Genomic DNA, 15,371 nt, shown 5'->3' with positions numbered 1-15,371 from the left:
TTTCTTTCTTTCTATTTTTTTTTGCGCTGTATTTGCCTTGGCTTTGAGCGCCATGCTAAACGAGTTTCAATTGAGCACTTAAATCTCCCCCGGTCTATCCTATTTTGCTACTTTTTTCTATATCCAAAGTCCTGTCAACAGTTTTTGTGCGTTTGTGGTTTTTAAGCAAACTTTACTCGCAGGGGAAGAAACGAAGGAAAAAAGGGAATTGACCTGGGAGCACGGAAAAAAATCAAACCGTTTGTTAATTATTGATCTTATTTTTTATGTGAAAGCAGCTTAATACAAGTATTAATATTCGATTGGCCCAGCTTAAAATCATAGAATTCTATAGCCCTAACCCATTATCGATATTTCAACTCGTCCTCCGCAAAACGTTAACCCTGCGCTTGCAGTTTAATATGCAACAATTGTCGTTAAATGTATAAAAAAAGAAACAGCAAAAATAGAAGCCAGCAAAGAAATAGGAAAACAAACCGAAAACGCAAAAACTTTTGCTTCGAGCTAGTGGTGCTATGCCTACCCTGCAGTGGTATGCCACCCACAACCACCCAGTACCACCCTCTTTTTGGCCAGCCACAAAGACGACTTCAAACGCTCGGCACGTCAACGTTTTGCATGCCTCGTTGAAGTCCGTTGCAGTTGGTATTTGTTGTTGTTGTTACTGTTGTTGTTATTACTATTGTTGTTGTTGTTGTTGTTGTCGTCGTCATCGCTGGTTGTTGTTTACATTTAATTTAACTTCACGTTGTTCGCTATATGTATGGTTATTTTTTTTTACCATTTTTTTCTGTTTTATTTTGTTTTAAGCCTTTCACAGACCAATTGTCACGGCAGTCGTCGCGTCGAACCAGCTCCTCCTCCCCATTTTTTTGTAACCACCTTTAGCACCCACTTTCCCCCAAACCGCACCTTATGTCCACCTATTTTAGCGGTTTCGTTCATAACGCGCTTTAAACAATTACAATTCAAAATTCATTGACGCGCATCCTGGGTTAACTTTTGCCACAATGACTTCAAAGTATTGTTAGCCAACAGAGTTGACAGGGGCGCACATTAGAGAGGGAGCTTAGATGGATGCCCAGAGGGGGGAGAGAGTTCACTTAGAAAAAAAGTCGATTAAAGATGAAGTTGATAAATGCTAATTAATTGAATAAGAATAATCTTTGAGAATCTACGATCCTCTGGCACAACTCTTCGTATATGTTTGCCTATAATTAGCAACGTTAAGTTGAAAAAAAAGTCAAATAACCTCGGTTGCACTTTAGCCTTTGGATCCCGCACCCCTCATCTCACTCTTAACCCTCTGCTGGGCAACTTTAAACCCCCGCCCTGCCATCAGCAATTCTTCTTTATAAACAGTCAGAGTTAGTTTAGCTGCCATGAGTAATCGTCATAAATTAATTGTCAACATTTGCATGCACTTAGACCAACACACACACGCACAGTCACACACATTTGATTAACTTTGCAGCAGGTGAGGAAGGGGCGTCGACCGAAAGGGGGTTCCGAATGCGTGCTAGCACTTTAAACATACTTTTGCATTGACATATTTTCGCTTTTTGCGCTGCCAGAAAGTTTTACGGACATAAAATTGATGACTAATCAATAAGGGAGCGGGAAACCAAGACAACTAGATAACAAGAGCAGACATTGGGGTAAGTGATACTAAATAAGCTAACATGTTGCGGGAAATAACAAATTTTTTGTGTACTTTAAAATGGCATATTTAATAAGTAAAAGTTGTTACTTTTAGCTATGCTCAGACATGATCAACAAATACAAGAACTAAAAATTAAACACAAAAAATATTAGATCGAAAAACGAGACAAACTGAAACGAATTCCTGTTCATTTTCACGCCTAATGTGCGAATTTGCCGAAATTTATGGCGACAGCCAAATGGCCGCTCCAACTGCACCGCAAATGTCTCTTTTTGGTCCGCCACGCCCCCCTCCCCCTGGGCCACCACTGCTTCCAATACCGCCGCCGCCACCACCATCCTCCTCCTCCTCCTCAGAAAATGGCGTCGTCAAGTTTGTTGTCGCTGCTGCTGGTGCTCTGTGTGGCTGCTGTTGGCACGTTGATTATACGCAAAAATCAAAAATAATTAAAATTTCACAATTTAATGTTTTGGCCGCCGGCCAAACGAAATGAAAAACGCCAAAAGCCGCAGGAATATGAGAAAAATAAGAAAGCTAAAAAAGGAGAGAGGACATCGTTTGAAGTTCGAGCTGAAGGATTCTCTTCAATCGGTCAAAGTCTAAGGTTTTCAATCGGGCCATAGTGGTTTTGAAACTAGTTCAATGAACTGATAATACGGAATATCCAGTCCAATAGAAGGTTCTATAAAATAGGTATAGTAATATATGTATGTATGAATGTATGTATATGCTACATTAAGTTGGACAGCATTGCAACTTTCGCGCCACGCCCAGCTGTCCAACTTGCAAAGCCCGTTTAAATATACCATACATATATCCGCCCCGCTTACAGGCTAATCCACTCACCTTTCTTGGGTATCAGCGATTTGAGCAGCATGACGGCATTATCGTCACAGGCCCAGGCGTGCATTTTACGGTAGCTATCGCGTCCCTTCTCCGTCAACTTGTCCCACGGCTTGGGTTTGCTCAGCAGCTCGGAAACGGTGCCCTGTGACAGACCCAGTATGTATTTCGCAAATAGTCGCTGGCCAATGTTGTGCACAGATAGCAGTTCGCGGACACGTCGCGAAATGTGCAGGGTATCCAGCGCCTGATTGGCGTACTTGTCCATGTTGTAGCGCAACATCTCCTGAAGCTTGGCCTCCATGGGATCACCCTTGGGTATGAGCGATTCTCCAAGACGACCGGCCATCGAAGCACCCGGTGGCAATTGCAGTTCCGAGTCGGCGAAACGGTAATGACCCCGTCCATCGCCACCGGCGGCCACTTGGGCGGCGGCAAACTGAAAGGCTGGCAGGCCGGGCAAAAATCCTGGTCCCAAGGCTGCCGCATGTTGGGCATGAGCCGCCATGGCGGCGGCGGCCAAGCCATTGCTATCCTCCTGCATCAGGGACTTGCTGCCATTGAGTGTACTGGCCAAACTGGCGGCCAATTGAGCGGTACTATTAGCATTTGTGTTGCTGGAGCTGTTGTTGCTACCATTGTTATTTCCCGCCGCTGTGGGTGTACTCGAATTCGAATTGGATTCGGTCGTCTGGTGGTGCAGATGGTGCGCCGCCGAAGAATGCAGCAAGCCATGGCCATGCAAATGGTGTCCATGATGGTGGTCGTTGTTCGCTGGATTGCTGTTGCTGCCGCTGCTTGGTTGTTGCAGGTGATGGTGATGTTGCTGGTGGAGGTGCTGTTGCTGGTGGTGTTGTTGCTGGTGGTGGTGCTGCTGTTGGTGGTGCTGCTGATGGTGGGCATCTAGGCGAGAAGAGTTGGAAGAGTTGGAAAATGCTGAGTTAACCAGTTGACTAAGCAGGGCTGTGGACGATGGTCCATGTTGCTGCTGCTGCTGATGTTGTTGTTGTTGTTGCTGTGAAAAGTGTAGATGTTGTTGTTGCTGCTGTTGATTTTGTTGCTGCGGGGGTGGTGGTGGCGGCGGCGGTGGCGGCAGCAACTGTGCCTGCTGCTCGACCTTAAAATTTTGATAAATTGTTGGCGTTTTGCTCCCTGGCATTGCAGCAGTGCTCGTATTAGTGTTATTCCCTGATTCGACAAAGCCCCGTCGCCAATAGTCGTTGACTAGTTGCTCCGGCAGGATTACCGGTTCGTCGGTGGCATCCTCATCATCCACTTCTTCGATTTCCTGCTTGGTCGCCATGTCATTGCTGACTTTTGCTTCCGAATCGGTGGCCAGTGTTTCAATTGGTGTTGCCACTGTTGCAGGCGTTGCGAGTGTTGCAGTTGCAGTTGCTGCTGGCGACACTTCGTCTTCGTCTTCATGATTTCGGTTGGTTTCTGGGGATAACAACAAACAAATGGGGCTATTTGTTGTTGCTGCTTTTTAAAGCAAGAGCATATGTTTCTTATTGTATATTTGGTCAACAACATCCATGGAACATAACGCCAAAAATTAATCAAAATTTGTTTTTAGCCAGTTCTTTGTTTTTTTCACAGCGAAATTTGTATTTATCAATTTGTTTTCTCGATTTTTTTCTTGCCAATTTAATGCAACAAAATAACAAAGAATCTCTGGTGTGTTGGAGTATATATGTATAAATATATATATATATGAATATGACATATTAAAACGATTTATGATTGAAAATAGCGATGTGAGAGATGGAGTGTGTCGTTCTGCTATCGATAAACATGCAGAACTTAACAACAACATCAACTTCATTAACAACAACAACAACGATAACATTGATATCAACAAAATAACAACAGCAACAATAACCATCGAACGCTCACATTCGCTCGATGCAAATATTTTGTCAGAGGTGGAAATGAAAGGCAAGTAAAAAGGAAAAAGAAAACGAGAGCTGTTTGCCTTTTAAGCCCATAAAATCTGGCGCCGTCTGCCTTTATTGAAACCCCTCCTCATCTCACCGCCCCCACCCCATAAAATAATTATGCTCCTTCTTCTCCGGACGGTTTATCCTCCGCCGGCGATAAGCGGTCAAATAAACCATAAAAAAAATAAATCAAGAAATACAGCATGTAGACGCCGTCGGTTCCAAATCAAAGCGATTGATAAACCAAGAAATATCGGACAAGCGGAGGAAGCAGGATAGAGGAAGGAAGAAGTAGAGGCAAGACAAACCGGAAGTACAGTACGCACTAGGGTGAATCGATTATAAGTCGACTTAGAATGCACTTTAGGCGATCAAAAAATATATTTCTTAATAAAAGAAGAACGTTAACTCTGCCAATCTATTTTTAAATGTTTCTTTCAATTTTACTAATCGATCCACCCAGCTGATACCTGCGACGAGAATTCAAGACTTACCTTCGCTGAGGGCATCGCTGGCACCATTCTTGAGCGCCTCTGCGGCCAAGGCTTTGGTCCGCTCGATGAGCAGAGCCTGGAATTTGTTGGGGTCATTAGCGCAGGCGGCGGCAGCGGCGGCCGCAGCTGCAGCAGCAATGGCCGAATTCGGACTGAGCACATTCAGATCCAGCGGACTGCTGAAAGTGTAAAGTGCATTTTAATGTTAAAAGGGAAATTGCCTTGTTTTCCCCTGAGTTGTACACTTACTGCTGTTCCTTTTTGATTTTGAGCTCGTTGCTATCGGTTGTGGTGGCATTGACCGCCTCCCGATCCTCGTCCTCATCTTCGTCGTCATCGTGATGTGAGTCCTCTCGCTTGTCCTCCGCTTCCTCGGAATCCACCAGCATGGCCTGATCCTCATCTTCTTCGTCATCCTCCGTCGGAACTGGAGCCTTTGTGGACTCCGGTAGATCGGCAATGGATGATGACGCATCCATCGCTCTTTCTGCAGCGGTATTAAGCTTCTTATTGTTGTCGTTGCTCTGGGTATTATTGTTGTTGTTGGTTGCAGCGGCAGCTGACAAAGCGGTCGCCTCGGCCAGCGCCTCATTAATTTGCTGCTTATCCAGACGTGCCTCCAATCGAATGATGTGCTGACGCTTGACCTCAAGATGTTCCTCCAGTCTCTGGATCTGCACCAGATGCGTCTGCTCCTGCGCCCTCAAGCGCTGCAGTTCGTCCAGAAGTGCTTTGATCTAGAATAAACAAAGTAGAGATTTCGATTAGACCTTGATTCTTATTGATTTTAAAAGGGTTCCTTAGTTACTTAAGTTCCTAATGTTATTGCCATTTCCCATCGATAGCTGTTGTCTTGTGATTTCATCGTTTACCTTCAGGGAAATACACATTTTCCTCACATGAGCATACGTTCGAGGGTGTGTGCGTGAAAAGTTCTCGAGAGTTATAAAATAATTTTTAATAAAATTAACAACGACGTCAATGTCGCTCGGCGGTGATTGTCAGGGAGTGATGGGTGATGGCGGCACAAACCACCCAACCGCCAAATGCCGCCAGGTACAGTGAAGTCCCAGCCGCCTAACAAACGAAGATTCCGCCCCCAGCTTTGCCGATGTGGGCTTTGTTTGGAACTTTGTTTGTTTGATGAAAATATGATAATTGGCAAATTTGACAAGGGAATTTTTCTTAAGTGCGTCGACAACACACACACAAACTCTCATCCCTTCTTGATTTTCGTTTTCGTGCCACCCCCACTCTTAAAAACGCCCCTTTTCTTGGTGAAAGTTGACAAGATAAAGTTTTTCGACAGCGCCGTGTGGTATGCAACGAAATTTTTTAATGTCAGGCAGGTGGGCGTGTCCCGCCCCCTATCCTCCTTCACACACGCGTGTGTGTGTGTGTGTATTTGTTATTATGTGATTAAAATTAATTTTACGGCGCGGTTTTTAATTGACGCATCTGCCACGGGTCCCATGACCAAACTTTGTCCGCACGCTAAAATTGGAATATATCGATCTCTCGGTTGTCGGATGATGAAAAGTGACTTTGTCATAAGGCAAGAGTTTTAATTGTATAACCAGGAGACTTTATTTAAATTGATTAGTAAACTAGTCACATAATTGTTTCTTTAATGCTTTTCGGCAACTATGTATAACTCCGCCGAAGGAAAACTACCAATATCGAGCTGTTCCAATGAGTAAACTTTAACCCATATGCAAATAAATAAGTTGAGGAATCAACATAATTCTAACTACGAATTTGCGTGTCATTGCGTGATTTGTGTCGAACATGGGCATAAACAATAATTTCATCAACATGGGAACACCACAACCCAAACCAAGCCCCACTTCATGTGTCTATTTTATCAATATTTGTGGATGGGCATGAACGAACGCTGATGATTATTGGCCATAAACAATGGGCCAGAACCATAGCACATAATTGGCATTAAAAAAGCATCAACAACATGCGTGTATTGCCATGTGGCATGGCGAAAAATGCAAAACAGCCGCCAGCCGGTTAATTCTATTATCAATCAAAGGATCCAGGACATGTGAAGCGGCTTGGGTTTGGTTGTTGTCCCTTTCGTATGGCCCCCCGGATGGGGTGAACGAATATGTTGGCATGCGTGTTCGATTTTTCATTAGCATACGGGATACGGAGAATACCAAACTTACTGAACGAGCCACCCTTTCGAAGGAGAAGACATGACAAGACGACAAACGACTCAAATTAATTGCATAAAAATCCTATGGGTGCGGTAAGCCAGGAGGTTTTGAGGTCCTGAGGGGGTGGCTCTTCTAATTGCCAACTGGCTTGGCAGACAAGCGAAGCTCAGAGCTCTTCGCAATCCCCCCTTCTTTGGGAGAATGAAATTTTTCAGCTTTCTTAAATAAACGTAATTAGCGAAAGTCGCGGGGAAACACTCGAATGGATTTTCTTCATCTTACATTTAAGGGCATGTGTCCCCCCGCGGATGAGTAGTCAGTCGCACATGTGGCAACTGTACCGCAGGATCTGTGTATTCATTATGCGATTCTTTGAGGTACCTTTGCACTGATACAATAAGTGAAAAACTTAATTAGTAAACATAAATGACAACGAAGTTTGGCAACAATGCCCAGGCAACGTATGCAAATTGAAAGCCAAAAATTAAGGGGCGAAACTGTCATTTCGATTTTTGCATTGCCACAAAATTTTTGAAAAACGCCCTGGCAAAAGAAATATTAAAACGATAAATCAACTTTTTGGATTTCCAGCACACAGACAGCAGAAATCATTTTCAACCCTTGAGCACAAACTTTCTGCAACTCCTTCTGTGGTTGATGAGGCTGCAAACTGGTGGGTCCTTCAGGGGGTTGGGGGCATTATATATGTAACATCTAACAGCAATCAAACAAACTATAACAAATACTTTTGAGCGGGGTGGGGGGTTATTCGAGGACTCCTGTGTTGGTTTTTGCCTCCTGTATTGACTGTGAAATTATGAAAATTTACATTTTTCCCGACCCACTCTAAACCGACAGCAAAAGCTGGACAAAAGAACTGGACAGGAGAGCTGTTGCTGCTGGATTTCCCTTAGTTTGGGTAATAATTTCTGACAACAAATTGATAGAACGGGAATGTGGAACATTAGCAGCGAGCGAAAAGCAAACGATTTGTAATTAACAAAATTGCCAAGCAGCCGAAAAGTTCCCATTCTCTCCCGCATTTCGTTTTACCCTTTGCATAACAATTGACAAAGCAGTCAATATACATATATGGGGGGTTTTTGGGGGGAGGTTGGGATGTGAAACAACAATAACAAACACTCGAAGGCAAAAGACGAGAAACGTCGCACAATTGGCAGCAGGAGTTTCGCTTACACATGGAAATATATTCAAGTGCGAAAATAACCGAGTAAGAATAAAGACCATTAAAGTAGTTTTGATTAGGGCAGAAATCTAAACGATCGATAGTGACAAGCTTTTATAGAAGCCTTAGTTTTAAAAGTCAAATGAGCCCTATTTTTTTTCAGTGCGACAGAAGGAAGCATAAAATGCCAAAAGGAATTAAGGTTATGCCTCAGTCTGCTGTCTCTATACATACACATATATATATGCCACATGAGGCAAGGGTTTTCAGCATAGTGAGTGGGTGGTGGTGGGGGTGTAAAAAAAGGGTTTAATCAGTGAGCAGCAGCATCTCACACACACACAGACACACATATATGTACACACAAAGTCACCAATCTACAAATACAAATTAACAATAAGCAATCAAAGACACACACACAGCCACACCGAACGAAGCTCTTCAGGGCTTGCTTATAAAATAATTCTCTTCTGTTTTTTGTTGTATTTTTTTTTTAACTTTTAGGCCGTCAGCTGCCAATGGCAAAGGCAAAAACCGTCAAAGGAATTAAAATTCATTCGGGCATAAAAATTTTAAAATATATATATGACTGGCAGAAGCGAAAGTGGAGTGATGGATAGAGATAGCGCATATAAAAAAGGGGTAACTTTTGCCAGCAGCAACATCAACATCAGGTGGCAGGTGGGGGGCTTGGGAGGCTGGCCGGGGGTTGACTCTGTTGTTAATTTCCAAAAAGCCAAAAGACAAATGAGTAAAAGGCAACAGCCGGAGAAGAAGCTTCGTCTCAATGTCGTCAATTGTTTTTTTTTTTTTTTTCTGGCGTTCCTTGCTGAATTTTATGTGCCACACGGAGAGAAAAATCGTGATCCGGTTATAAGGCCCATAAGCTAGTTGCTTATTTATTTCGCTCAGTGATCATTCTTTGCCGTGCAGCTTGTCATTGATTTTTGATTGTTTCAAGTGTTGGCAAAGGAGTATGGTCCGCGATGTTTCGACGGGCTGTGAGGGGCCTTCGAGTGATAAAAAAAGGGGCATTTTCCGGGGGAGGAAGCTTAAAAGTCTGCCAAGTGCACCCCAGAGCTTTGACGCCAAGGCTTTTGTTTGTTTGTATCGCTGTGGATGTTGCATTTTTGCAACTGGCAATGCCCAAGTTGGCAATTTGCAACAAAAGATAACAAAGAATATGACGAGCGAGAGCGCAAACAGAAACGAAAGAAAAAATAATAAAAGAAAAGAGTGAAAACAAAAAATAAAAGCGGAGAAAAGTAAACATAAATACAAAGCAGAAACAAAGACCCCGAAAGAGGTCACATATGGAAAGAGTCCCTACAGTAAGCAAGCCCCCGCCACCCATGCACCCAGCCTCCCTCAACTTTTATCCCATCGAAAATGATTCATCTGGAAGATTTCTGTATTTATGATATTTATGAGGATACTTTCGTTTTGTTTACTTCTGGCGAGCTTAAAAATACATATTATCGGAAAATCCGAGGTATCACACTTAGCCCTATTAAAGCACTTTGAAGTCGTGGAGTTGTAATCCTAAACGAACTGTTCAATTGAATATTTGGCCCGTGCTTTTGATTGCACGGCCTTATTCACTCACTCAATCGCCTAATTCATTCCCACTGACAGACAATTCATCAACTTAAAGACCTCAAATCGCAGGTAATTTCCCCAGAATTTTTGCATTATTTGTCAATTGCCGGGGGGTTCTGGATGGGTTTTGAAAATTTCAGGGGGATGGCGATGTATATGTGGGGGTACGAGTTCGAGGGGACCTGGCAATTTACAACAATTCAAAGGCATAAATCAAACATTTTGCAAGTTGAAGTTGGCACGAAAACGCGGGTTTTGGTGGCTAAAAAGGGGGGATTGTCAGTTAGTCAGTCAAATAGTCATTCAGTCAGTCAGTCATTCGTTCATTCGCTTATTTACGCGTACACGCACACAGTTCCAGAGTTATTGAATTGATTTGAAGGGGGCTTCCAAAGGGGGAGGGGGGTTGCGAATGGCATTTGAAGCTCCCCCTTGGGGGCACGCAATTCGCAACTCGTTCGTCTTTCGCCTTTCTTCTTCTGCTATCCCCCTTGATGTTGTTGTATTTTTTGGATTATAAAGTTTTGTAATTAAAATTTGACAGCTTTACAATTCCCAGGACCCCCCGATATCGCCCACCTTATCATTCAGAAAATATGAGGGGGCAAATATCTTCTTCTTCTTTACCGCGCATTTTCTTATTAGAATTTTACAATTTTCGATTTATGTTTCGATTTTATTGTCTGCCATTTTGTGCGTGAGAAAGGGAAGACAAGGATTTGTGCCGCTGCCTTTTCCCCTGCCTCTATTTAACCCTTGAGTGGGCGCACTGCTTGTCCTAACCCCCAAACGTCCTTACATATGTATAATTTTAATCAAAGTTGCCCACCTTAACTCACACTCCACTCAAACTTTTGTTTCTAATTCGTTAAACTTTTGCTTAATAATTGTCTGGCTGGCTCATAAAAAAAACCCCTTGACTTTTATTTATATTGCCAAAAAAAGTGTAGAATCAGTTTTTTATATATTTTTTGTCGATAAGCACTCGAAATGAGATGGGTGGTCCATGGGTTATTCGGGGCCCAGTCACATGTCTAATCCTTTTGCTTATTGATATGATATCTGCACACGCAAAACAAAAAAAGGGAAATCCGAAAAAGGTTGTGTATGCCAGCGAAATTTTATTATATAGGTTTTTTTTTCCTCTTTTTTGGTGTGGGTTTGAGTGGTCTTTCATAATCAAAAAACGTTAAAATCATAGTCTAGACAATAATTTATGAGCACGGCACATTGCTCATCTCTCGGTCCTGTTGTTTTGGTCCTGTTTTTGGTCCTTTGCCCGCATGGAGGAATGCCCCCTCTCCCACTTAACCCTCGAATGCCAATCAACATCTCTCGAGCAAACAGTCGTAAGGCTCGAACCGAAAGTCCTCTCCATCCTGTCTGATGATCCTGCCGCTCCTGGTCGCAGTCATTGTTTTCTGTGTGTGCTTTCATATTTTTTCGGCTATTTTTTTGTTTTGGCCCTCAATGGATATATGAAAATATGAAGAACGGACGGGTATAAAATTCCAAATGGGGGGTTTGCCAATTTCTAATGGTTTCAACTTCCTTCCGCTTGCAGTTGTCCTTTTTGCTAGCTTTTTGTGTGTGTTTCGAGTGAAATTTTTGAAAAGTAGGAGGTTAAGCAGGTGTCTGCAATTGCAACACACAAAGCTACTTAAGGGGTCAAAGGAGGAAGTCCGGGGGCTTGTCAAGAGGTTAAAGTCATTCGACGATAGCAGCTGCAAGTTTGGCAAATAAAGGTGAAAAGAGTAAGATATCGATGCAATCAAAAGAGCCGCTAAGCAAATACAAAATGTATTTCGATCCAAAGAAAGTCACCGCAAAATTTGTTGTTCTCTATTTTTTTTTCGGGGGCGTGGCAGGCAGAGGGGCGGTACTATGACGGGACACTAATTTGATTTGAACATCAGCGTCAACTTCTAATTGAATTTCAGCCCCTCATCGCTGTCTGTGCATCGATTAACTCGCCTGCGTCTCCTTCTAAACTCAATCTTCGTTTGATGACAATTTCATTCCTATTAGACGGTCGGCAGTTGGAGGGCTAAATGCCAGTGGAAATGCATAAAAAGCACCGAAAAAGAAGTCGGGAAAAATAGATATGGCCAGCTTATTTTAATTGCCCGCCTTGTTTTGACTTAGAGGTGGGGTAAAAAGGAAATGGTAGTGAAATTGGTTGGTTGGAGTTTTTGGCTAAGCAACGGTGGGTAAAATTGAGAATGTTAATTCAAGTGATGGTAATTCATCGGATATTAGGAAATATTCCACGCACAAAACACTTTGCTTGAGTTGGAAAAGCAAAAACAACCAGGGAAAAATAAAATCAAGTGTTACTATTTTTAAATTAACCCCACAACGCCCACTGTGCGTCTGGGTCTGCGGTCGCATTTTGACCGAGCCACGGCAATTATTTTGACGACGCTTAATTTGCGTTGAGTTGGAGATTTCTCGGATGCGGATGATGACGACGACGAAAACGGAGATGAGTCGAGATGAGATGAGTTCAGATGAGATGGCGATGAAGATTGGGAATTGAAGATGGGGACGGCGACGTTGTCGCGGTTAACTTGCATCAAAATTGAAGCGACAGCATAGCAAACTAATTAAAGACCAGGCATTTACCGCCCCAAATTGAATGATTTTTATGCTTAGCCTTTTTTAATTGTTCGAATTTCGTTGAATTGGACTTGGCACTGCGTTTGATGGGCCTGAGCCCAAAAAGAACTAAAATGCAGAGCATAAGGCGCTATAATGACATATTTCACGTTTTATGGCATTTCATCGGGATGTGTTTGAGCCACTGTTCTGTTCTTAATTTGAAATCAATTGTGTAGTTAATTGCTTAGCTTAATCTAGGTGCTTGCTTTTCCGCACATAAAACCAAGCAAGATAAATATATTTTTCTCGTTATTTGGTTTTTTTTTCTTTGTGCCATATTTAATCGCGTGTTACTACCGCATCTTGGCAATTGCATAAATTCTTGGTCTTGTTTTTTGTACTTGACTATCTATCATAATAATCGTTTTGGACTGTCACACGTACACACATCGCCGAAGGTTAGCAAACAAAAACGCCAACGGAGGCTAATCAAACACATCAGCAACATCAGGCAGCAACAGCAACTTTAACCATGACTGCTTGAATATCTGTATGCTTTTTGCCACTATCTTCAAGATAATAAATTCAAATGCAAAGTTAATTAATTGCCAGGTTTGCTATTTGCCGTGGGATCAGCAAAAGAGCAACATGTTGCTGCTGTGCTGCTGCTGTGCTGCTGCTACCTTCCGACTGCTTGCAAACTCAATTTAATGGTAAATTAATAAAAAGAAATGAAATTTGATTTATCGACAGGCAAAATGAAGGAGCAGGAGAAGGTGAAGGAGTCTCGTCGTCTTTTGCTAATTGAAATGCTAAATTTCCGTTCATGCCTGTAATTGACTTGGAGGCCCAGAGGTGCGATGTGGAATCGAAATTGACAATTTTACAGATTGCCAGAAATTGCCAGTGATTTTGTGTGTGAGTTTTTCGGAGACCCAATACCGAAAAATATTAATGGCTACAAGATTTTGGGCCAAGACTTGGCAGATTTTTCATTTGAGCACCCACCCCAAAACACCACCTTCTTCAGCCGATTATTTGTTGGCCATAAATCACGAGCGAATTCGTTTTTTCTTTTTGGCCAATTGCATTTTCGACTTGTCACCGTTTTAATGGCCTCCAATTAGGTAGAGCCGTGTGCATGTTTCTAAATATACAAAGTGGCAAAAATACAAAAAAAAAGAAGAAAAAAATGGAGAGATTTTCCATTTAATGAGGCGCGGGAAAGTTGATAAATCCAACAATAATGCTGATGCAACAGCCGTCGCCGCATCAAGAATAATTTTTTTAAATTCCAAATTGAACTGAACTAGCTCACGCAACAACAAAAGCCCAAGCGAACGAAAATAAGGAAATAATCAATTTAAAAAAATCAAAATCACACATTTACCCGGCACAAAACTATACTATGTACAACACTGCTCTACGGCAATCAGTCAATGTGCGACAGAAAGGGCTGTCCGGCCAGATAGAGAGGGACTATCTCTATGGCCGGACTGCTCAGACACTCGCCGATCAGAATCCATATGTGATAAATAAATTGAATTTATCCGCAATTGGTCGAAAATGCCAGGGGGTTGGTTGGTGTGTATAGGCTCGCAAGTATGTTTGTGTGTTGTTGGATCAGTGGCGTACTGCAATGGGGATCGCATATGGGTTTCTACAAAGGCATATATGATCTCAATCCCTCAGATCATCAGCAATAGAAGTAAGCAGTCGAAGAAGCTAGCTGTTAGTTTTGGAATTTCAAAAGAAGCCTGCTTTTATTTATCGAAAGTCCTTTTTTCTTACGCCACTGCATACGATAATGACTGTTTTTCACTTTAATCAGCAAATACAAATAGCAACAACAACAGCCACGATAAGCGCAACAGCAACATCATCATACAGCAGCAGCAGCAATGATTGCAGGCACTAGTAGTCCTAAACTAAGCTCAATGTCTCCAGTAATCCATGTGCTTTGGTATTTGTGTGCTGATTGATTTGAATTGAATAATTGCAATTGTGCGACTTGTATTTGTATTTGCATTATTATTATTGTTATTCGTATCGCCGTATGTCTTTTTGTACATTTTCAGTTCATTTTTGTGTTTGAATTGAGACTAATGACATGTTGAGATGGATAGAGACCATTTCAATAACTAAACCACTATTCCTATACGAAAATGTTGCCCTCACCCGTTTCATGATATTTCTCTGAGCAGCGCACCGAATAAATTTTTGTAGTCAAACTTTTGCTTCGATTGGCATAATAATTCATACTAAATTCGAATAGTCGCCAATAATTTGGTTTGCTTCGTTTCAATTCTTAAACATTTGACAAGTGCGAAAAGCAACAAATAAACCTAATGAGAATCAAATTAATAAAAAATCTAAAATAATTGAGCTCTTGCCTTGAATCAAAGATTACGAATTTCAATTATTATTTGTTGTTTGATTAGAAAAAGAGAGACTGAGACTGGCAGAGAAATGAAGTAGGGGAGTGCGACCAAATTTCTCAGGGGGATCGATTCGATGAGTTGTTTAAACAGTTGATCTGGTTTTTTGCTCTCTTGCCTTGCTTGCCGGCTGCGTTTAATTTTACACCATTTGCGTTAGACATTTGATGGATTTTCCGCTCGATTTGCATTTAAAAATAACACACTGGCATTGTCTTTTGCCTGGAACGTGTATCCAAATATTTAAGTCTGTCAGCCAAACTGTGGCACATATATAAAATAAAAATATATGCGAGCCAACCCTTTCGGGGTTTTGCCTCTGACGTAGACGGTCTGGGCAAATAACTATTCCAAATATACATATATATATATATATATATGTGTGTATATACACACGTATACTCCAATTCCAATTAGCCGAGAAAGCCATCCGTCAACG

At 42.1% G+C, this 15,371-nt stretch overlaps 1 protein-coding gene across 3 annotated transcripts in view; it reads right to left on the bottom strand.

Annotated features, from left to right (window-relative positions):
• The window catches only part of LOC6618996 (homeobox protein cut), a 67,159-nt gene that overhangs the window by 10,153 nt on the left and 41,635 nt on the right, over positions 1 to 15,371 (bottom strand). The window contains exons 3-5 of one of the 3 annotated variants that reach the window (XM_002043205.2): positions 5,190 to 5,677; positions 4,941 to 5,119; positions 2,510 to 3,946 (exon numbers count right to left, since the gene is read on the bottom strand). In XM_002043205.2, coding sequence (XP_002043241.1) covers positions 2,510 to 3,946; positions 4,941 to 5,119; positions 5,190 to 5,677 — 2,104 coding nt within the window. The remainder of the gene's footprint in view (positions 1 to 2,509; positions 3,947 to 4,940; positions 5,120 to 5,189; positions 5,678 to 15,371) is intronic. The other 2 variants (XM_032724416.1, XM_032724417.1) reach the window with 2 other exon arrangements.

The sequence above is a fragment of the Drosophila sechellia genome, chromosome X (genome assembly GCF_004382195.2).
Source record: "Drosophila sechellia strain sech25 chromosome X, ASM438219v1, whole genome shotgun sequence".
Lineage (NCBI taxonomy): Eukaryota > Metazoa > Arthropoda > Insecta > Diptera > Drosophilidae > Drosophila > Drosophila sechellia.
Note: the sequence above shows the minus strand (reverse complement) of the source record. Positions and strands in the feature narration are given on the sequence as shown.